At 40.9% G+C, this 24091-nt stretch overlaps 2 protein-coding genes across 5 annotated transcripts in view; one reads left to right on the forward strand and one right to left on the reverse strand.

Annotated features, from left to right (window-relative positions):
* Nucleotides 1-24091, reverse strand: part of LOC141559139 (KRAB domain-containing protein 5-like) — a 129243-nt gene that overhangs the window by 30227 nt on the left and 74925 nt on the right. The window lies entirely within an intron of this gene.
* On the forward strand, nucleotides 128-18639 carry LOC141559140 (uncharacterized). Of its 4 annotated transcripts, XM_074297270.1 has the most exons (7): nucleotides 314-389; nucleotides 1583-1634; nucleotides 6101-6162; nucleotides 6673-6768; nucleotides 9709-9835; nucleotides 11463-11558; nucleotides 12920-18639. In XM_074297270.1, the coding sequence occupies exons 4-7, from the start codon at nucleotides 6727-6729 to the stop codon at nucleotides 14167-14169; spliced, it is 1515 nt and encodes a 504-aa protein (XP_074153371.1). In that variant the 5' UTR covers nucleotides 314-389; nucleotides 1583-1634; nucleotides 6101-6162; nucleotides 6673-6726; the 3' UTR covers nucleotides 14170-18639. The 4 variants fall into 4 exon arrangements, with proteins under 4 accessions (XP_074153370.1, XP_074153372.1, XP_074153371.1 ...); XM_074297272.1 differs by lacking the exon at nucleotides 6673-6768; XM_074297271.1 differs by lacking the exons at nucleotides 6101-6162; nucleotides 6673-6768 and having other exon boundaries at nucleotides 268-389.

Below are 24091 nucleotides of genomic sequence, written 5' to 3' on the forward strand. Positions count from 1 at the left end.
GGGAGGACTGGGAGAGGGGCTCCGGGGAGGGAGGGGCTCCAGGGAGGACTGGGAGAGGGGCTCCGGGGAGGGAGGGGCTCCGGGGAGGACTTCCAGACGCAAACCAGAGAGGAGGGGGAAGATCGGGAAAGGGGGCGGTGGCCGCAGCGGGGAGGCCTGGGAGGAGCCGGGGGCGGGGCCTGCAGTTCTGGCCTGCGCGGGAGAGAAGGCTCCGCCCTCCTGGGGGATGGACGGGGCGGGGCTCGAGGACCAGGAAGATGCTCCCGGAGGGCTTGGCGAGAAGCCGGAAGCGTCGGAGCCGCGTCTGCTGCCGCCTGGGGCTCGTCCTCCTCCCGGGAGCTCGGATCGCTTTGACTTCTGGAAGCCGGCCCCGTGCGCGCCTCTCCCGGGTAGGTCTGGGCCCGCGCCCCCCACGCTCGCTGCTTCCGGGGCCGGCCCGGGCGGGGTCTCCCGGAGCTCTGGGGAGGGTCCCGGCTCGCCGGGAGCAGCCTCGGTCCCGCTGGCGGGTGAGCTCCCCCCCCCCCAGTCACTGTCCGACCCCCGGAGCCGGGACCCCGATTCCCGCCTCCGGCCCCTTCCGAGAGAGCGAGGTCCTCCCTCGGCCGCATCGCTCTAAGAATCCCGCCTTCTCATGGCCAGGAGCGCCCCCAGAACCCGGGACCAACGCTCTTCGCCGCTCCCTTATCCGAGCCCTCGGGCTCCCAGGCTCCGGCCGAGCCGCCGCCGTCCTCCCCAGCTCCCCGGCGTCGTCCTCTCCCAGGCCCAGCGTCCCTCCCTCCCGGGCCCAGATCGGTCTGCCAGGCCCTCGGCCCAGAGCTCCCCCTCCCCTGGCCCCTCTTCTCTTGGAGCCCTCCCTGGCTTCCGCAGCCACTCCTTGGTGGTGCCAGGGCCAGAGCCTGCCCCACCTCCGCCTGCCCTCGCTCCGCATCAAGCAGCCATTGCGTTGTCAAGGCGGCAGTGCGGCCGTTGGGAAGGGCAGAGAACCGGGAGAGAGGAGAGCTCTGAGCCAGAGCCTCTGGGGCACTGACGGCTCCTCCTACCCGGGATCCCAAGCCCTTTGTGCCTTTGGGGTCTCAGGAGGAGGGGGGGGGAGTCTTCCCCTGCTGCTTCCCTCCTTCAGCTCCCTTGAGGGCAGGGCAGGACCTTTGTCAGCCTTGGGGGACCTCACCCTCCGCAAATCCCCCTGGGCTGGCCTTTGCCACTAAGAAAGCCCTCTGGCCCTCGAGCTGCTTCTCCCTCTGCAGCTCAGTCTGCGGAGGCCCAAGGTCTGGCCCGAGCCGATTCTGAGTCAAACGCAGACCCCCAAACTGGAGGGAAAATCAAATGGCGACATTGCGAGCGCCCCAAAGAGCCAGCGGCAGCCTGGGACTAAAGGGGGCAAGGCGGGGGGAATGCAGATGGCCTCTGCTTCGGGACTTTCCAGGAGACTCCGGGCTGACTGATAGTTAGCAGAAAAGCACCTAATTAAAACCCTTCCCGGGGGCCGGGTGACCTCTGGCTGCTGCATCCGAGGGGCGTAAAGGCGGGAGGGCAGGCAGGAGAACGGGACAGACGGTCACTGTGGTTCCTTTTCCTCGGGCAGAGGGAGCCTGGAGCCGGAGGGAATGCGCCCCGGGAGCCGCAGACACCCGCAGGTGAGTGCACTTCTGGGCCCCGGCCCTGCCGGCCGTTCCCGGGGTGTCGTTGGGGTTCCCCCGAGCAGAGCGCCAGGCGCTGGCAGAGAACGCAGCCAGAAAGGAGCCGCCGCAGCGAGTCTCGGGGCGTTTCTGGGAAGCTGGGACCCTGCTGTCGCCTCCAGCAGCTCCGGGTGTGACCTGGAAGAGGTTCTCTGACGGCGCTGACCCCCGGCAGTGCTTAGTTGGGATGTTGGGCCACAGTCAGACCCTGCCGCTCCTCCCACCAGTAAAGGGAGACTTACCTGAGCACAGCACAGAGAGGGCGCCCAGTCAGGAAGCAGTTCTTCAGCCTGAGTGCACAAGGCTCCTGTGGCTTCCATGGGGGAGCTCACTGGTCAGCAGAGCAGGGGGTGGCGATGGGGCACCTTGGGCAACCTGTCACATCTGCGGGGTCCCCAGGGGTGGATCCTGAGGCCTCCCGGCAGCCTCCGGGCTTTGTCCAGAGCCCCTCAGAATCCTGCCTGAAGGGAGGCACCGGGAGCCTCTGCCCACTCTGTCTGCCTGCCTCTGGGACAGCTTTGTCCCCTTTTCAGGGAAATAAAAAAACCTGATCTAACCGTGTCGTAGGGGAGGAACAGCATTGCAGGAGATGGGGGCCCTTTCATGGAGGCTGATGAGGTCAGTGGGGAGGGTGCTACCTCTGACAGCCAGTGGGCGAGTTGGTAATCTGATTTCAAGTCTGCCCATTTATGAAGCACCTACTAAGGGCCAGATACTGAGCTAAGCACCTTCCTGATATCTCCCCTGATCCTTACAGCAGACTTTGGCATTTTTTACTTATGTAGTTAGATGTGGGTAAAAAGTTTTGGTTTACTTAATTTTTTTAATTCAAATTTTCATATTTTAAAACAAAAATGAGCCTCTCTCTTTGCTTTCTGCCATGCCCTCCCATTGAGAAAGCAAGAAAAAGAAAGGAAGCACTCAAGTTAAATAAAATTTCTTATTTGTCAAAGCTAAAGAATATTACGTTTCATGCTCTAAGTGCTATGTACTGCTGATAAAAAAGATGCATTCCTTTCTGTCCACATTCAAATAGGTTTCCCAGGATCCTATTAACCTCCCTAGTTTCTTGTTTATTTTGCAGTTAGATTTGTGTGATTATGGGAGGGGAATGTTGAGGTTCCCCACAAATACATTTTACTGTCCATTTCTTCCTATAACTGGCTTAATATCTTCACTAGAAATTTGGGTGCTCTATCACTTGGCACATATACAGTTTTGACTCTTTCAATACTTCATTATACCCTTTAACAAATACTGTCCTTCCTTATCTCTTTTAATTAGATCTAGTTTTGCTTTTGCTTTGTTTGAGATCATGACTACCCAAGGTTTTCTTTTGTTACTTCTAATGAAGTATAATTGCTTCTGTTCCAGCCTTTTGTCTTTACTGTGTATGTGTCTCTCTGTGTTAAATGTGTTTCTGGCAAACAACATATTGTAGGATTCTGTCTTTAAATCCACTCTGCTATTGGATTCCACTTTATGAGAGAGTTCATCCCATTGACATTCACAGTTATGATGACCAACTTTCTATTTCCATCCATCCTATTTTCTCCCCTGTATATACTTTTGTTCTCTCTTTCTATTTTGCTCCTCCTTACTAGTGTTTTGCTTTTTAACCCTCTCCCCACCAGCCCTATCTTCTATCACCCTTCTGCCCCTTCATTTACCCCCTTCTCCTAGTATTTCTGCTCCCCCTTTTATCCAGCCCCTCTCTTTTCTTTCTTTTTTCTCCTACCTCTTTATAGGGTAAGATCAATTTCTATACTCAACTAAATGATTATTCTCTCTTAGAGCCCAAACTGAAGAGATCCAGTTTCAGACAACGCTCATTCCCCTCCCTTCTTTCCCTCTTCTGTATTAGTCTTTTATGCCTCTTCATGTGATCTATTTTGTCCCATTATACATCCCCTTTCCTTTTCTGCCAGTACAGTAGTTTTCCCTCTTATATCTTTCAGTTACAGGCCCAGTACAGACACTGCTGAATCAAAAAGTATGCACACTTTGATAGCTCTTTTGGGCATACTTCCAATTTGGTCTCAAAAATGTTTGGATCAGTTCACAACTTCATCAACTATGCATTAGTGTCCCAGTTTTCCCACATCCCCGCCAACATTTATCATTATTTTTTCCTATCATCTCAGGCAATCTGAGAAATGGGAAGTGGTCCCTCAGAGTTGTTTTAATTTGCATTTCTCTCAAAAATAGTGATTTAGATCATTTTTTTTAAAGAACAAGAAATGGCTTTAATTTCTTCATATAAAAATTGTATGTTTATATCCTTTGACCATTTATTAACTGGGGAATGATTTGTATTATTTTGAATTTGACACAGTTCTCTACATATTTTAAAAATGAGGGCTTTACCAGACACACTCACTGTAAAAAATTTCCCCATTTTCTGCTTCCCTTCTACTCTTGGCTGCATTGGCTTAATTCAACATAATCAAAATTATTCATTTTGCATTTCATAATGTTTTCTAGTTCTTTGGCCATAAATTCCTTTCTTTTCCAAAGATCTGAGAGGTAAACTATCCTTTGTTCTCCTGATTTGCTTATATCATCATCCTTTACACCTAAATCTTGCATGCATTTTGACCTTATCTTGATATAAGGTGTGAGATGTTGATCTATGTCTATTTTCTGCCTTAGTAATTTCCAGTTTTCTCACAATTTTTCTCAAATAGTGAGTTCCTATCCCAGAAGCTGGAATCTTTGGGTTTATTAAACTTTTCCATGGTTATGAATTACTGTACCATAAATCTAACCTCTTTCACCAATCTGCCATTCTTTTTTTAGTCAGTAACATGTGATTTTGAGGAGCACAGCTTTAAATTAATTTTAGGTCTGATACTGCCAGGCCACTGTCCTTTGTATTTTTTCCTTCGTTAATTCCCTTTATAATCTTGATCTTTAGTTCTTCCAGATGAATTTTGCTATTATTTTTTCTAGTTCTGGAAAATAATTTCTTGACAGTTTGATGGTATGACATTATCTAAGTAGGTTAACTTAGATGGAATTGTCATTTTTATTATATTTGGCCTATCCATGAGCAATTGATATTCTTCCAGTTGTTTCAATCTAAACTTTATTTGGTTGAAAAGTTTTTTGTAATTGTTCATATAGTTTCTGGCTTTGTCTTGGCAGGTAGACTCCTAAATATTTTATAATATTTCCAGTTATTTTAAATGGGATTTTTCATTCACTCTCTTGCTGCTGGGCTTTGTTGGTAACATAGAAATGCCAATAATTTATGGGGTTGTATTTTATGTCCTATACTTTTGCTAAAATTGTTAATTGTTTTAGCTAATTTTTTTTTACTTGATTCTCTAGGATTCTCTAAATATACCATCATGTCATAATCTTCAAAGAGTCTTAGTTTTGTTTCCTCAGTACCTACTCCAATTCCTTTATTTTCTTTTTCTTTTATTGCTAAAATGAACATTTCTAGTACAGTGTTGAATAACAGCAGTGACAATAATCAACCTTGTTGCAACCCTGATCTTCTTGGGAATGCTTCCAGTTTATCCCTGTTACATAGCTCATTGCCTTTTTGCATTACCTTTTGCATTACTCTCATTTCTCTTTTCAATTTTTCCTCTCTCTTTCTTATTTGATTTTCATTATCTTTTTAAAGTTTTTCCATGGCCTGAGACCAGTTTTTTTCCTTGGAGACTTTGAATGTAGGAGCTTTGACTTTGTTATCTTTTTCTGAATGTGTACTTTGATCTTTCTTGTTAAATAGGTTTCTGTGGTCAGAATCTTTTTCTGTTTGTTCACTTTCCCAGCCTGTGACTTGGCTATAACTCTTGGTTAAAGAAGGGCTCCATTTTCAGTGTGGAGGGTGCACTATCCAAAGCTTCAGGGATTTTCAGAGATCCTTCTGGACCTGCACTGTGAATCATTCCTACCACTAGATCTAAGTCTGGGCAAAGCAGGACAGTCCTGCTCCAGTGCTAGCTGCAACCTCCTTCGAAACAGGGTCTGATGCCCCCCACCTACACTATAAGACCTCCAGAAGCTCTGGCTGCAGGCATTCCTACCATTGCTGCTATCGATTCAGGGGCTCCCAAAGAAAGGTCCTGGCTTGTCAGGGCGCCTCTCCCACCTTTGGGGGCCAAACTTTTCTCAGCCTAAGAGGATCGAGAGATCATCTGCCAGTTCTGGGTCCTAGCATGTGCCCATGCAGCCTGAGCCACACTGGTGCTCCAAACCCCTCCTACCAAACCACCATCAGCTGGAAGATTTTTTTGGCTTTTGATGCTCTGAGATTTGTTTAATCATTTCTTAAAGGTGTTTGGGGGGTGGAGGGGTCCTCTTCCATTCTGTCCCTGCTTTGATTCTTTCACTTGTTTCTGTTTCATTTCTTTTTCCCCTCAAGTACTGTCATATCATTTATAAAGATGTTTAACCCTTGCTTTTAGATTTCCAGGAATTCTCATTGAATTTGTGCCCAAACTCTTCCTGAGGCAAGCAGTGCTTGAAGGTATGAGTCATTCTACTGCATTTATAGCTGAATATATATTGAACATTTTTCCAGCTTTTAGGTTAGCCTTCATTTCTTTTAGGATTGCTTTCTTTTCTTTTCTTCTTCTTCTTTTTTTTTTTAAATAGCTTTTTATTTAAAAGATATATGCATGGATACTTTTTTCAGCATTGACAGTTGCAAAACCTTTTGTTCCAATTTTTCCCTTCCTTCCCCCTACCCACTCCCCCAGATTGCAGGCAGACCAATACATGTTAAATATGTTAAAGTATATGTTAAATACAATATATGTATACATGTCCATACGGTTATTTTGCTGCACAAGAAGAATCAGGCTTTGAAGTAGTGTACGATTAACCTGTGAAGGAAATCAAAAATACAAGCGGACAAAAACAGAGGTATTGGGAATTCTATGTTCACAGTCATCTCCCAGAGTTCTTTCACTGGGTGTAGCTGGTTCAATTCATTACTGATTTATTAGAATTAATTTGTTTCATCTCATTGTTGAAGAAACCCACGTCCATCAGAATTGACCATCATACAGTATTGTTGTTGAAGTATATAATGATCTCCTGGTCCTGCTCATTTCACTCAGCATCAGTTCATGTAAGTCCTTTCTGAAATCATCCTTACAAAACAACAAGATTCCATAACATTCATATACCACAATGTATTCAGCCATTCCCCAATTGATGGATGGCCACTTAGTTTCCAGTTTCTGGCCACTACAAAGAGAGCTGCCACAAACATTCTTGAACATACAGGTCCCTTTCCCTTCTTTAAGATCTCTTTGGGATATAAGCCGAGTAGTGACACTGCTGGGTTAAAGGGGATGCACAGTTTGATCACTTTTTGAGCATAGTTCCAAATTGCTCTCCAGAATGGCTGGATATATTCACAATTCCACCAACAATGTATCAGTGTCCCTGTTTTCCCACATCTTCTCCAATATTCCACATTTTCTTTCCCTATCATTCTAGCCAATCTGACATGTGTGTAGTGGTATCTCAGAGTTGTCTTAATTTGCATTGCTCTGATTAATAATGACTTGGAGGATCTTTTCATATGCCTAGAAATAGTTTCAATTTCTTTGTCTGAGAATTGTCTGTTTATATCCTTTGATCGTTTATCAATTGGAGATTTCTTAAAAAAATTAGAGTCAGTTCTCTATATATTTTGGAAATGAGGCCTTTATCAGAACCTTTAACTGTAAATATGTTTTCCCAGTTTGTTGCTTCCCTTCTAATCTTGTCTGTATTAGTTTTGTTTGTACAAAAACTTTTCAATTTGATATAATCAAAATTTTCTATTTTGTGATCAATAATGATCTCTAATTCTTCTTTGGTCATAAATTCTTTCCTTCTCCACAAGTCTGAGAGGTAAACTATCTATGTTCCTCTAATTTATTTATAATCTTGTTCTTTATGTCAAGGTCATGAACCCATTTTGACCTTATCTTGGTGTACAGTGTTAAGTGTAGGTCAATGCCTAATTTCTGCCATACTAACTTCCAATTTTCCAAGCAGTTTTTGTGAAACAGTGAATTCTTATCCCAAAAGCTGGGGTCTTTGGGTTTGTCAAACACTAGATTATTAAAGTTATTGAGTATTTTGTAGTGTGAACCTAACCTGTTCCACTGATCAACTAGTCTATTTCTTAGCCAATACCAAATTGTTTTGGTAACTGCTGCTTTATAATATAATTTTAGATCTGGTACAGCTAGGTCTAACCTTCATTTGTTTTCTTTTTTCATTAGTTCCCTTGAAAGTCTTGATCTTTTGTTCTTCCAGTTGAATTTTGTTCATCTAGAGATGAAAATTATAGACCAATCTCCCTAATGAATATCGATGCTTAAAATCTTAAATAAAATATTAGCAAAAAGACTACAGAAAATCATTCCCAGGGTAATACACCATGACCAAGTAGATTCATACCATGAATGCAGGGCTGGTTCAATATTAGGAAAACTATTAGTATAATTGGCCATATTAATAATCAAATTAACAAAAACTATATGATCAACTCAATAGACGCAGAGAAAGCATTTGATAAAATACAACATCCATTCCTATTAAAAACATTTAAGAATATAGAAATAAATGGGCTTTTTCTTAAAATACTCAGGAGCATCTATTTAAAAACATCAGTAAGCATCATATGTAATGGGAATAAACAAACCATTCCCAGTAAGATCAGGAGTGAAACAAGGTTGCCCTCTATCACCATTACTATTCAATATTGTATTAGAAATGCTAGCTTCGGCAATAAGAGTTGAGAAAGCGATCAAAGGAATTAGAGTAGGTAATGAGGAAACCAAATTATCACTCTTTGCTGATGATATGATGCTATATTTAAGAGAACCCCAGAGATTCTACTAAAAAAGCTAATAGAAAGAATCCACACCTTTAGCAAAGTTGCAGAATACAAAATAATCATCATTCTTATATATCACTAACAAAATCCAACAGTTAGAGATACAAAGAGAAATTCCATTTAAAGTAACTGTCAATAGCATAAAATATTTGGGAATCTATCTGCCAAAGGAAAATTAAGAATTATATGAGCAAAAGTACAAAACACTTTTCACACAAAGTCAGATCTAACCAATTGGAAAAATATTAAATGCTCTTAGATAAGGTGAGCAAATATAATAAAGATGATAATACTCCCTAAACTAATCTATTTATTTAGTGCTATACCAATCAGACTCCCAAAAAACTATTTTAATGACCAAAAAAAAATAACAACAAAGTTCATATGTTTCTATATTCTTAATAAATGATTGAAAAGTCTGTATTTTCCCTCTGAATCCCTGACATTTTGAGGTGATGTCATCATCACTGTTTTCTGAAGTTACCATGCTTCTGATATTTTTGTTCTTTAATTAATTAATTAATAATTAAACATTATTTAATGTCACTGTTGCATCTTCATTTGGGTTTATATCTTTTGTGGATGGCTCCTGACCCAGTTTCTATTTTTATTTATTATGGAATGAAAGAGTGCTTTGGTCATTTCTGCCTTTTTCCACTTATGTGAAGATTCTCTATTCCCTAATGGTTGACCTTTGTAGAAATACTATGTGTTGCAAAGAAATGTTGTTCTGTTAGAAGGCGCCATAAATCTTCTAAATTTCATCCTCAGTTAAGTGAGCACATAAACCTTTTTTGCCCCAGAATATGCTATTTTGCCAGCTTCTCTTTGCAGAATTTTCTTGAGAACATATGACATATCATTTCTCCTGAGGAGGCAATTCCCCATCACCCTCTAGTTCTCCTCCACATATCTATCTACCTCACAGAAAAAACAAAACAAAACTTTCTTCCTGATTCTGCAGGAGACACCTTTTGTAATAGGACGGTTCTAAGCTTTCTTCCACCTGATCTTAAAACTTCTCTCAAACTTCAGTCTTAATGACCGTGGTTCCAGGACCTGAGTGACATTCATAAAGGGTCTGACCACCTCTGCGCTTCAGCTGGTGCGAGGTGAGCACGTTAACTCGGAAGGGTTTTTCAGCTCTGCATTTTACAACTTTTGGTGCTTTAGGCCTTGGTGACATTCAGGGATGTGGCTGTGGACTTCACCCGGGAGGAGTGGGGCCTCTTGGACCCTCCTCAGAAGGAGCTGTACAAGGAGGTCATGCTGGAGAATGTCCGGAACCTGCTGTCCCTGGGTAAGGACATTTCCCTGGATAACTGAATCTTCAATCAAAGGGCATATCTTCATTTCCTGGGGTGCAGAGTTTTGGGGGGGGTTATCAGTGAGCAGTGACCAGAAAAGGAAGAATGCTGGGCTCCTGTGTCCAAGAAACCGGGACGTCCTGCAGGCTGATGTTCCTGCACAGTGCCTTTGCACTGTATGATAGGAACCTGAGGGCTTCCTTTGTTGCTCCTGAAGCTGTCTCTTAGCAGTTCAAGGTAACTTCAGGTGAAATATTCAGTCAGTGGGGAAGCGTCTCAGACATGGGACTAACCTGAGAAGTTATCTCACTGACACTCTCCCTGGATAAATTTCATCTGCCAAAGCTCTGCAACCAGCTCGAGCAGCTTTTGCTCACGACCCATAACTCTTTGGCCTGCATCTAGTATTTGGAATATTCTCTGTAGCAAGCGTCAGGTTGTAGCCCAAAGCATGCCCTGTCCTGCTGTTTGTCCCTAATCTTCCTTCTTACTGCCCTCAAATTCCAGCACCGGAGTGGGAAAGAAATGGAAGGGATGAGCATCTATTTTTACCTGCTCTTTGCCAGGTGTGAGTTCTTTACATAGAGGAACAATGTTCTTTTAAGAGCTGGAGGAAATTTCATATTTGGACCATTCTAAGTTCCCAAATTAACCATAAAGGACAAATGAAGATGCAGTCTACATTCAGAGAGAGAACCGATAAATAGGAATCATGTAGCATACATACTTATACAAACTCGCAACTATGTCTGTGCAATGGTAGCCGTACCTAAGTAACATTGCCCACTATAGCATTACATAATAACTTCACTTAACTTGCAAGGTTATTGTGAGGATAAAGTGACGTAATTTTTAGTTTCATTTTTAATTTACTGAATAAAACAAGCATTTCCCTAACACGGTACAATCGAAAATGATAACTGCACACAAAAGTGTAAATCTACAACAAACCATTGTCTTTCAAATAGAGAACAACATAATCAGGGGAATTTCTTTGCTTCCCTTTGCCTGAACCAACCCTAGAGATGGCTCCCACTATATAAAATAGGTGTGTGTTTGTGTAAGTATGTATGTATGCTGCACAATTGCTATTTATTCTTTCTCTGAATGAGGAAACGGAGGTAAACAGAATTTAAATACTTACCAAGGAATGTACAACTCTTAATTGAGGCTTGATTTAACCTGAGGCACTCTTGGCCCTATGCCCAGCTCTGTCTCTATTCACTACCAGCTCCTCTAACTTGTAGATAACGGGTACTCTGGGAGGAATCCATCCTTCTTTGTATCACGACCAAGGCTCTGTTGCTCAGGTTCCGGGCTGCTCTGGCTCAAGGACCCCCTTTACCAATCATGGGGTTAGAAGTTTCTGCCAGAATGTCACCTGCTGGGACTGGGGACAGAGGGCTCAGAGGCTGTGGCTCCTTCTCAGGACAAGTTTTACAAGAGGATAACTTGGCTCATCCCATTTTGGTTAAATAAGCACTAATGAGTGAGTATAGACTCCTATGTGTGAATGTAATGGGCTGAATCTCAGAATGGAGCAGCCTTGGATCCTCACCCCCTAAAGAGAACTAAGTTTCAAACTTCTCTCCTTCATCCCTCCCTGATTTCCATGTCCAGGACTTCCAGTTCCCAGAGAAGATGTGATCTCTTATTTTAACCAAAGGGAAGCCCCCTGGAAGCTGGACCCAGTAGGCCTGAAGAACTGGTTTCCAGGTAAGTGAGGTCAAAGTAGGGATATGAGAGTTACCAGAGGCTTCTTGGAGTTACCAGGAAGTAAATGCTGGGTTTTGGGGAGAGAGACCAGCCTTGCAATTCTTTTTCAGATATTTCTCAGCAGTGGCTTCTTGGGCCAGTTACTGAGTCTTCGTTTCCCCATCTGTAAAATGGATAAGGTTGAAGGGAGCTTTTATCTTTATGAGAACCCATTTTACAGATAAACAACCTGAAGCAAGGTCCCCTAAACAACAAGAAGAGATCCCAAGACTCAGGTGGGGTTAAAACCCAGGTCTTCAGGTCTTAAGGCCTATTGTTCTATCCACCGCACCACCAGCTGTGTTCAGATTTAGAAATAGCATGTGATGAAAAAGGTCACACACATGTGAGGTGGAAATTCATTCTTTTAAATCCTAAGCAGTCAAAATCAATTGCAAATTACCATGAAAAAAGATTTATATTTGTATTGGCTCATGGCATGCATTACATTAAATGGCAGAAGTCCCCAAAGGTCAATTGAAAATATTGCATTGTGTTGTTCTTTTATTTTAGATAATGTATATATTAAAAGAAAAATTTTTTGAAAGTATAGCATTTCTTTTTCATCCACATTGAGTGTCCATAGTTCTCTCTCTGAATGCTGATGGCATTTCCAAAGTATCGAATTTCTTCAGATGTAACTTTGTTTTTTCCATCCCCTAATAAAGTACACTTTCACTGAAACTCTATTGAATGACCCACCCAAGGAGCAAACTCGTTTCTTTGAGAAAGTGCCAGATAGTAAAGAAATGACACATAGTCTAAGTTGAAATTAGAACACACCTTAGTATTTCAGTGAATGGCACTTTAAGGTGTGTTTTTGGTCTCTGTTGAGCCGAATGACCTTGATTTTCAATAGGTTTTAGCACTGCTGCAAGAGTACAAACAATGAAAAATAAAGTTTGAAAATGGAAATAATTTGTCAAGTACTGTGGACAGAGCATACTCATTCAGAGTGTTTGAATTCTTGTCTCACCTTCTGGGATTGGGGTCAAGTCACTCAGTTATTTTGGGCTCCTGGCCAGAGTTGAACATATAACAGATTGGAGGCACTTCCTTTGTTGTAACAGGTGTATTGTGAAACATCCAATGCAATTGTACTTGAAGCCCATAGTAAATTAAGTTATCCCTGAGATGTGTAAGCTAATGGGATTTTGAAATGATTGGTTCTACCCCAAATTTTTCTCTTTGCCTAAAAAAATGAAAGTAACTGAGTTTATGTTCTGCTGATGGAGGGAGAGGAATATATATATTTCTTTAGTGTATGCATTTGTTTTATTGTTAGGGGTTTTTGTTTTTGTTTTTGTTTTTTGTTTTTTCAGGAGATACCAGACTTGAATTGAAGGAAACTTCTGCAGAGCCAAACCTTTGGTTGGTAGAAAGTCATGAGCCAAGATTGATGAGTGATGGTCCCTGTGACTTCATGTGGAGGAAAATCTGTATCTCCCATGAGACAATCTATCCTGTAGAGAAGCATTATACCTGTGAAAATTGTAGAAAAACTTTTACACGGAGGGCTCATCTTCTTGCACATCAAAAAGTCCACACTGAAGGAAAATCTTATAAATGTAATGAGCCTAAAAAGATCTTCAGATCCTGTACAGAATTTATGAAACATAAGGGAATTCACACTCAAGAGAAACCTTATAAATGTAACCAGTGTGGAAAGGCTTTTACTGGGAAGTTTAGTTTCACTGAACATCAGAGAATTCACAGTGGAGAGAAATCTTATGAATGTAATCACTGTGGAAAGGCTTTTACACACAAGAGTAATCTTCGTCGACATCAGAGAATTCACACTGGAAAGAAACCTTATGAATGTAACCAATGTGGAAAGGCCTTTAGCGCAAAGGGCTCACTTAACTCACATAAGATAATTCACACTGGAAAAAAACCTTATGAATGTAACCAGTGTGGAAAGGCTTTTATCGGGAAGGTTAGTTTTACTGAACATCAGAGAATTCACAATGGAGGGAATGCTTATGAATGTAATCAGTGTGGAATGGCTTTTACACACAAGAATAATCTTCGTCGACATCAGAGTATCCACTCTGGAAAGAAACCTTATGCATGTAACCAGTGTGGAAAGGCCTTTAGAGAAAAGGGCTCACTTAATCTACACAAGAGAATTCATACTGGAGAGAAACCTCATGAGTGTAAGCAGTGTGGAAAGGCTTTTACAGAGAGGGGAAGTCTTACTCGACATCAGAGAATCCACACTGGAGAAAAACCTTTTGAATGTAATCTGTGTGGAAAGGCTTTTACAGAAAGGGGATCCCTAACGGTACATCAGAGAATCCACACTGGAGAGAAACCTTATGAATGTAACCAGTGTGGAAAGAGTTTTAGGAAAAAGGGAGGTGTTACTCGACATCAGAGAATCCACACTGGAGAGATCCCTTATGAATGTGATCAGTGTGACAAGGCTTTTAGAAAAAAGGAAAGTCTTGTTGTACATCTGAAAAAACACACTGGAGAGAAACCTTATGAATGTAACCAGTGTGGAAAGGCTTATACATGGAGGGAAAGTTTTATTGCACATCAGAAAATTCACATTCGAAAGAAACCTTAAAATTGGAATTATTACCGTCAGGTCAAAGTCAATCCTTTATCATCAGAGAGTTCCTGTGAGATAGAGGAATCTTATAATTGACCTGAATGAGGAATTGCATTGAAATGGAGGTTCTTAGCAGAAAATTCATTCTGGGTACAATCCCTCTGGGAAATCACTGTGGGCAGGCTTTCTGCAAGGGATCACCTAGTATCCTCTTAGAGGATTCATAATGAATGCTTAGAATGTGCTCAGTGAGGACATATCTTTCTCTGGAACATGGAGGTTACTAGTGAAGGTTAAATTTGGGTGAGACTATATAACTCACAAAATGATGAGATAAATAAAATAATGCCTGCCTACTAGTCAGGTTGCGAAAGAAAAAGAATTTGCTTGACTGCAGAACTGAGAAAATACATATGATTGTAGAAATACAGTGTCTTCAAAATGAGAAAAAGACCTCATGTCAGCATTTTGTGAACAATATATTTACTGACGGGAAGAAATCAGATTTGTTTCATCAAGGGCATAAAAATTGGGCCAATTTAGGAGAATTTTGTGTTCTATCATGAATTCAACAAACATTCCAGTCAGTATCTGAGGCAGTCAAAGAACTTCTTTTGGATTTAGATAGTTTTTGGCTCCTGTTGTTTGTGATCCAGCAAGGAGCTCTACACTTTCTATTTTAAAAATTTCCCATGGTTGCTCATGTTCTGCCAGCCTGAAAGGGAAATCAAAACAAACTAAATTTCAAACGATGGGCATCTGTTTTGTTTATCAAGTGCACTCTGCAAAACTACAATGTCCTAGGTACTGATAACAGCCCACTTACCAGAGTAATGGTTTCCCATAGAGAGATCAATATGCTAGATATGAGGGAGCAATTCAAGAAACAGTATGGGAAATCTCTTTATTCTTTAAGAAAAAAACTAATAAATGGGAAGAAAGGTTTCTAATCAAATTCATTTGGGTGCTAATGAAGATCAAGCCAACTTCTTGTCTCCTTGTTACTTGAAGGGTCTTCAGCTTTAGTGAAGTCCAAACTCATACCTGCACAGACATCTCTTGTTAGGAAGGCCGGTCATGATTGGGACTGTTCTTCATAGCAGGCTGAAATCTGCCTGTTTTTCCCTCCTTGGTCCTCGGGATTCTCTCTAGGGTGAAGTGGAAAAGTGGGATTCATCTTTAAGACAACAACCTTTCAGATATTTAGATTTATTTCATGTTGCCCACCAAGTTTTCTCTTTGGGATAAGCAGTCTCAGTTCTTTCAACTGTTCCTCATTTGGCATGTTCTCTGTTCCATGATATTCACAGCTCTTCTTGGGATGTCTTCCAGTTTGTCAATGATTCTTGTGGATTACCTATCGTAGATCGATAGAAATAGATACTTTATTTGTCCATATTTATTGTGTGTTGTCTCTCCCTCTCATCAGGGATTGTCTTTTACCATTCTTTCCATCACCAGTGTTTAACATGCTTAATACATATGTGTAATGACTCTTGAAACTGTTGTCTGTCATGGCCGGCAAGATACAAGAGGATTATCAGCTGTTTACAAAGAGTGACGGTCATGCATTTTTCACTCCTTTCCTTTCCCAATTTGACTTGTCTGCACGATGGCTGTTGTGTAGGAGAGCAAATACTTCATTATCTTTGGAGAAAAGTAAGATGGCCTAAATTAGGCCCATATTTACTTAGTATTGTCAGATTCTGCAGAATAGCATCTTCTTAGTTCTTGCTCTCTTGTTTGAAAGTAAAGGCATTAGGACCAAGAGGAAAGTGGAATTCTAGATAGAGAACACTGGGAGAAGGTGTGGTGCTGATGCCTTCCAAACTCCAGGGATTCTAACTATAAGTAAGGGAGGGGATGAGGAAGGAGAAATAAACAAAAAATGACTAGGGATTGCAGATCACTTCTTGGCTATATTGGATCCTTGTTCTCCACCTGGTCACCTACCTGAAAGGGAGCATGGGAAGGAAAGAGCATTTGAGCTGTAGTTAGAGGACATGAGTTGAAATTTTGGCTCTTTACTCTATGACCTCAATAAAGAAATTTAAATTATCTGGGCCTTTGTTCCCTTATCTGAAAAGTAGGATATTAGGCCAAGTGATCCCTAAGGTCTCTTCCAGCTCTAAATCCTTTCATTTTACAGACCTGAGAAGCCAAAGAAAGGGGAACTTAAAGATGGACCCTACCCCTCATTGCCATGTATTGTTAGATAATCAGTTTCAACTTGGGGTGATGACCCAGAAAACTTCACTAAACCTGAGTGTGATTGGTAATCTGGAGAGGCAGCAAGATGTAGGGGGTTTAAACCTAGATCTTTGTTGACTTAGAAGACTTGCATGTCATTCATAAGTGAACAGTTCTCTCCGTGCAGCTAGTGGAACTAGTGAAATAGGTTTCTTGCCGTTTCTTCATGCAGAAAATAGAAAGAATGAAAGGTTTCGATTCTGAGGTTACATCTTATATCCATCAAGTTGGCAGAGATAAAAAAAGATAGAAATATTGTTAAGGAGCTGTAGTCACGGTAGTACAATGTATGTACTTGTGAAATGGTTCAAGTATTCTGGGAAGTCATTGGAATTATGATATAGTAAAGAATGATCCGATGCCATACTGTGTGACACAGAGACCCCACTGCAAGACATCAACTCTAAGCAAGTCAGAGAAAGAAAAGTTCTTGCTGCACTCAAATATTCATTTCTGTGTTTGTTAGTTTGGTAGCAAAAAAATGAAACAGATGCAAAAGAGAAAATAGATGCTCATCAATTGGAGCATGTCTGAACACATTGTGGTACATGAACATTACTGGAATACTGTGCCATAGGAAACAGCTGATATAAAGAATTCAGAGAAGAATGGGATATGTAAATGAATGAACAAAGACAGACTGAGGTGAGCAAAACCAAGAAAGGCAATGTGACAAAAGTGTCAGATGCCCAGGTCTGTGAATGTAAATGGTTTTCAACAACGTAGATTTCAAAACATTCACAGCAAAACCCAGAGGACGAATCCAGTGTGATGGATTTCTTCCCTCTTCCTTACCATGTGACTAGCTCATCGTTTCTTCATGTCCTGTATTCTTAATGGAAACTCTCCCAAAAGAGTTCAGAAAGTGCATTGATCAATAAACCTTTGACTCACTCAACAGATGGAGAGAGGCAGCTGCCAAAGGTGACACCAAATTGGAATATAAATTAGAGTGTAAAATTTTTCAACTTTGTAATCTTTTTGCTAACCATGGAAAAACCATTACTTTGGCACCTAAAATCTCTCAGTTGTTGTTAGGTCTGTTCATTAGGTAAGAATGGGAAGTCATTACCAGTTGCCTTGACCTATGTCTTGCCACTGGACTCAAATGCCTAAAAGAGTGAGACTGACTTGGCACAGTTCTGCCTCTCTGAAATTAAACTTATTTGCAAAGTAAGGCATCACCTACCGACTGCCGCCCCCCATCCCCATGGCATCTGTACTTTTCAAGAATAAAGAACCAGCAACAATCTGTGGGTGAAAAAGCTCATGAATTCAAAAGTTCAATGTTGCTCTCAGTTAAATGTAAAAATTCAGTTTTCCAATCAGTCACTTTTAATCCAAGAAAAATTCTGAGCTAAGTTTAAAAGTGCAATACCTTCATAAAACACTTTAATTCCAAAGGAATTGTTATTTCATCACCTGCTACAAATCAGTTCATGCCAAGGAACTTTATGTCTTCTATACATAATTAAATCTAGGATAATTAAATCCTGATTCAACTCTAGGACATCTGGTGTTATTTCTACCGAACACTCCTGGAAATGTTGTCTCTTTTTAAGCATTTTTGTTCAAAACAATTGAGTACTTCCATATAACTCTACCTACCTACGTAATATAGACTCTATCACCTAGGGCTCCCTCCAGCACTAGAATCAAGACTACATCCAGCCACCAACTTGCTAGCCTCTCTCTTTGGTCCTTCTCTAGCAGCTTCTCACTGCTGGCCATCAAAGTCCCTTTTGGGGAACCAGTCCTACTTGGTGTGGATCTGTGGGTCCTGATTAGTGAAAGCTGTTACAAGGACACTGTCCAGCAAATAAATAAGTATATGTGTGTGTGTGTGTGTGTGTGTGTGTGTGATCTAGGAACTTATTCAAACCCACCAGCTCAGAGACTTATGGAGTCCCTATCAATGAAAGCCATAACAAGGAGGTCCTAAACAAGGACACAGTGGCCGGTACATGGTTTTGCTTTAGGCCAGTATTCAGCAGCACAGGTATTGCACACAGGTTGTAGAACCAGGCTCAGTACTGAGCTGTGAATCAAAGCTTTAATCAAAATTGCATTAATGTATACAATGGTGCGCTATAACTGCTCCCTTGGTTTGGTTTCTGTAATTACCATGATACAATTTTGGGTTTTTGTGGAAATCCACTGAATCATCTGGTAGGCACTTTAGGCTTTGCCCTTATGGAAGTAAAAGATTTGATAATTAAAGGACTTTAATAACCATCATAGAGATCCTGGCCTCTTTCTTTAGTGTCAACAAACTCCTTTGATGGAGGAGTTACGGGAGAGATTCCAGATTTCCCTGGGAGAGGAATTTTGGATCACATTTGGAATAATCAGCAGACTATCAAAGAAATATATGGAGCAAAGGCAAAGCTGAGAGAATTTCAGGATGGATGGAGACCTCATTGTGGAGTGGGTTGATCCCAGTCTTGGACATGTATGGATCACTATAAGAGTATGAAAATGCCCAGAAACTGCCAAAAAACCTCTATCAAGTTGAGCAAGAATGGAAAAGGGGTGATTACTAATATAGAATGGCCACTGTGTAGGTGAAGCTCTTCTATAATAGCAGTTACACACCTTTTGTGGGGGAGAAAAGAGAAGAAAAGGGTGACTTAAATTTGGAAAGAACCAAAAGGTTGAGTCTTAAAAATTAAATTATTGATCAATTTAATTTCTTTGAATTGGTATGTATGTGCATATTGACTGTAAATTATATGAGAATTCTACCCATTTTTTCTAATGTCCGGCATCTTCTCTATGTCTGAGACCAAACTTGAGCACGCACACACTCGAGTCTGCTTATTTCAAGTCCTCTCACCCATTAAGTACCTTAGTTCACTTACATCACTAAAGCACACTGAACATGTGCCAATTGTAGAACTATTACATCACACTAAGTGATCCAGAGAGCCATTATCTCATCAATCATACTGAATAAACTCCCTTTTCTAAGTATTTCTACTTCAAGTATACTTTCTCTGTGTTCCCCAATACCTGTGGTCCTCTACATCTCTCGCTTTCTTTTGTTTTAAAACACAGTTGGTCATGCCCTCTCTGACTTCTCAGGAAGAGAGGTGTAAACACTAAAAGGAAATGAGTCAACCAAATATTGTTAGCAGATTTCCTCTGAGCTAAAGGGTCTTATTTGAAACAGGTATACATAAATCCATCAGCATGGGAGTTATTACACAAGCATCTACAGTCATATAGCACAGGCTAGTAGTGATGTAACAATATGAATCAATATGAGTAATTATACATGTCCATAAGTCCTTCAAAGAAGGTATATAACAGTCACACATACACCTCCTTCAGCATCCAAGAGATAGTCCAAAACCGATCTATTGTCCATTACTTCAAGTGTCAGGGAATCCAATAATTCCTGCAGATTTTTAAGTTCTGCAACAGTCTCATTGACAATATTTGATGTTCATGAGTCAATTGCCATACATATTGGGTTAATATCCATGCTTTTTCAGTGGCATATGTATTCAGAGATAGAACCATCTGCTGTTTCTTGGCTCTTTTCCTTTGTTTCTTGGTTCTCTCTCTGATGGATAAGGCAAATGTGGTTTGTTGGCACCCATCTGATTCCTTCTCCATCTATAGAGTCACAAGTAAACTCTCTCCCCCAAGCACATAACCTATCAGATCCCTTCTATTCACCACTTTCTGGGTCTCTCCTCATTACTTGGCGATTATCTAAAGGAATACTCACACTGGAAACTGCCCTTCTGGCAGGTTATAAAACCTGTCTGCCAGAGCCAGTGCATCTTTTATCAGAAATCAAAAAATTAATAGTGTAAAGGGCTAAAATTAAAAGTTCTTTAGGGTTGCTGGTGGCTCCCCCTTTCTTTTGATTTTGGAGGAGCACATTGATGTCTCTCCTCTCTACTACTGCCTGTCCTTGAGGATTAAAAGGCAGGCCAGTGGTTTGTAAAATCTGATACAGTGCACAAAAGTTGCAAAATGTTTAGAAGTATATGCAGGTCCATGTAATGGGCCAGAACTCTGGAGAAATATACTTGAGGCAAGGATTCTTACAACTCAGTGGAATTGATAAGACAATGGTTATCTAATTTAGCATAGTGATTAATAGTTCTCTAGTTCAGTATGCTTGATTTAATCTTACAACAAATAATGCTTTCCTAGTGATATAATTATTGCCTTATACTCAGTATGATGAATGGATTTTAATTAGAGTATTTAAGAGGTCAGAATCAGACAGACTCGGCGAAGACAGAGAACTGGAGGCTGGACCTTCAATCTCAGACATTACATCTTCATCAGCCAGGTGCCTTTCCTGCTTCCCTCACTGAGACCAAGGCCCATCTGAAGGGCCTTCTGAATGTTAGCTGAGCCCCAGGCAAGGAGACAGATTGTGAAGGAGACAATAAAGACTTTTGGATTTTATCTCTGGCTATTCTCATGGTGATTACTCAGCTGAAAAAAATGAAGGCTAGTCCAAAGACCTCCAGGAAATTAACCAGAACATTACATTTTGGTGCCAAAACATGGGGCTAAGGATTTACACTCAGCAGTACAGACTGACAGGATCCTGAGTTCAGTGGAAAAGTCTCCATGACCTAGAAATTAAGAGTACAAAAATAGACAAGAAGGAAACTTCGTTAAGGGCTAAATAAGTATTTCAGCTGAAATGGGACAAATGTTTAGAAAACAGTCTTCTAACCACTACACATCTGTCAGATTGGCTAAGATGACAGGAAAAATTGATGATGAATGTTGGAGGGGATGCGGGAAAACTAGGACACTGATGCATTGTTGGTGGAGTTGTGAACCAATTCAACCATTCTGGAGAGCAATCTGGAGCTATGCCCAAATAGTTATCAAACTGTGCATACCCTTTGATCCAGTATTGCTGCTATTGGGCTTATATCCCAAAGAAATACTAAAGAGGGGAAAGGGACCTGTATGTGCCAAAATGTTTGTGGCAGCTCTTTTCATAGTGGCTAGAAACTGGAAAATGAATGGATGTTCCTCAATTGGAGAATGGTTGGGTAAATTGTGGCATATGAATGTTATGAAATATTATTGTTCTGTAAGAAATGACCAGCAGGAGGAATACAGAGAGGCTTGGAGAGACATCAACTGATGCTGAGTAAACGAGCAGAACTAGGAGATCATTATATACTTCAACAACAATACTGTATGAGGATGTATTCTGATGGAAGTGGATATCTTCAACATAGAGAAGAGCTAATTCAGTTACATTTGATCAATGATGGACAGAATCAGCTACACCCAGAGAAGGAACACTGGGAAATGAATGTGGAATACTTGCATTTTTGTTTTTCTTCCCAGGTTTTTTACCTTCTGAATCCAATTCTTCTTGTGCAACAAGAGAACTGTACAGTTCCATACACATATAATGAATCTAGGATATACTATAACATATTTAACATATATAAGACTGCCTGCCATCTAAGGAAGGAGGTGGAGGGAGGGAAGGGAAAAGCCAGAGCAGAAGTGACTGCAAGGGATAATGTTGTAAAAAATTGCCCAAGCATGTGTTCTGTCAATTAAAAGTTGTAATTAAAAAAGAAAGAAAGAAAACAGCCTTCTCCATTCCAAGGAAAAGTGTGTAGAAAGCATAGTTAGACTAATAAAAAAACAAACAACTTTTAATTGAAAGTTTGATTGTAACATGGGAGCAGATCATTGGACTTTTAGAAACATTAAAATACACATCTCCTTGGTTCTCTAAAGAAGAATTAGAGCCAGATGAGTGAAAACTAATTGTAGAGCAACTAATTGAATATTACAATGATAATGGTCCTGACTAAATTCCTAAAGGAACATTTTATATATATAAAACTTAATACAATTTGCTTTAAGGAATTACATAAGTATTAGAATAAGGAAAAAGAAGAAAGAGCAGGAGGAAGAGGGTACTGATAAGACAGCTGAAAAACATAAGAAATTAGACAAGAAAGGAGTTAAGTACAATGCTGTTGAAATTAAGGAATGTGGTGCTTCACAGCAGGAGCCATTAGGGCATTCCCCATGCCCTGACCTACCTCCCTCAATTAACCCTTCATGTTGAGGGAGAAGGAGGACAGGGAGGGGAAGTGACACCATCAGCCCATCCATACAAGAGCTTTGTCCACCCCTTCTGACAAGATTACAAAAGGCACTAGTTAAAGCTTAAAAAAGGACAGGATATATCTGACTTCCAGAGAGACTCATCAATGCTTTCAATGTGGTAAAGTAGGGCAACTGAAAGCTCAATGTTGGCATAGAGATAGAGTAAGAGGACAGGATGGGAGAACAAGACCCCAAACCCCATGTCCAAAATGCAACAGAGGTTTCCATTTGGCCTCAGAATGTAGATTGACTCAGGAAAATGAGAGGTGAGCCCAGCTCCAAGATCCTAAATAAAAAAGAGTTGAGGCATGATGGCAGCCAAGGTTACACCCAGAGAATATTTAGAACTTCAGTACTCTACACCTGTCAGATTGGCTAAGATGACAGGAACAAATAATGATGAATGTTGGAGGGGATGTGGGAAAACTGGGACACTGATACATTGTTGGTGCAGTTGTGAAAGAATCCAGCCATTCTGGAGAGCAATCTGGAACTATGTCCCAAAAATTGTCAAACTGTGCATCCCCTTTGACCCAGCAGTGCTACTACTGGGCTTATATCCCAAAGAAATACGAAAGAGTGGAAAGAGACATATATGTGCCAAAATGTTTGTGGCAGCCCTTTTTGTTGTAGCTAGAAACTGGAAAATGAATGGATGCCCATCAATTGGAGAATGGTTGGGTAAATTGTGGCATATGAAGGTTATGGAATATTATTGCTCTGTAAGAAATGACCAGCAGGAGGAATACAGAGAGGCTTGGAGAGACTTACATCAACTGTTCCTGAGTGAAATGAGCAGAACCAGAAGATCACTATACACTTCAACAACAATACTGTATGAGGACGTATTCTGATGGAAGTGGAAATCTTCAACATAAAGAAGATCCAACTCACTTCCAGTTGATCAATGATGGACAGAAATAACTACACCCAGAGAAGGAACACTGGGAAGGGAATGTAAATTGTTAGCACTACTGTCTATCTACCCAGGTTACTTATACCTTCGGAAGCTAATAATTAATATGCAACAAGAAAATGGTATTTACACACATATATTGTATCTAGGTTATATTGTAACACATGTAAAATGTATGGGATTACCTGCCATCGGGGGGAGGGAGTGGAGGGAGAGAGGGGATAATTTGGAAAAATGACTTAAAAAAAAAAAAAAGAGTGTAAAAAAAAAGTACAATAAGGTCAAGGAAAATATAAATTAAAAAATAATTTTATGATTAAAAAAAAAAAAAAAGAACTTCAGTACTCTGATATAATCAATCAGCCAAAAAGCAATCAGATGGGAGAAAGGGATTACAATTGGGAAGAATACAGGCTTTTTAACCTGACAGAAGGGCAGTGTCCAGTGAGAGAAGCTCCGATATGATCTCCAGGTGTGAGGAGAGATCCAGAAAGTGGAGAATGGAAGGGACCAGATAGGTTAACTGCTTGGGGGAAAGGGTTTGCTTGTATCTCTACTGATGGAGAAGGAATCAGATCAGTGCCAATGAGCCATAATCACTTTGTCTATCAGAGAGAGACAAAAAAGGAGAAAGACCTCAAAACAAAA

Source organism: Sminthopsis crassicaudata, chromosome 2 (genome assembly GCF_048593235.1).
Source record: "Sminthopsis crassicaudata isolate SCR6 chromosome 2, ASM4859323v1, whole genome shotgun sequence".
Taxonomy (NCBI): domain Eukaryota; kingdom Metazoa; phylum Chordata; class Mammalia; order Dasyuromorphia; family Dasyuridae; genus Sminthopsis; species Sminthopsis crassicaudata.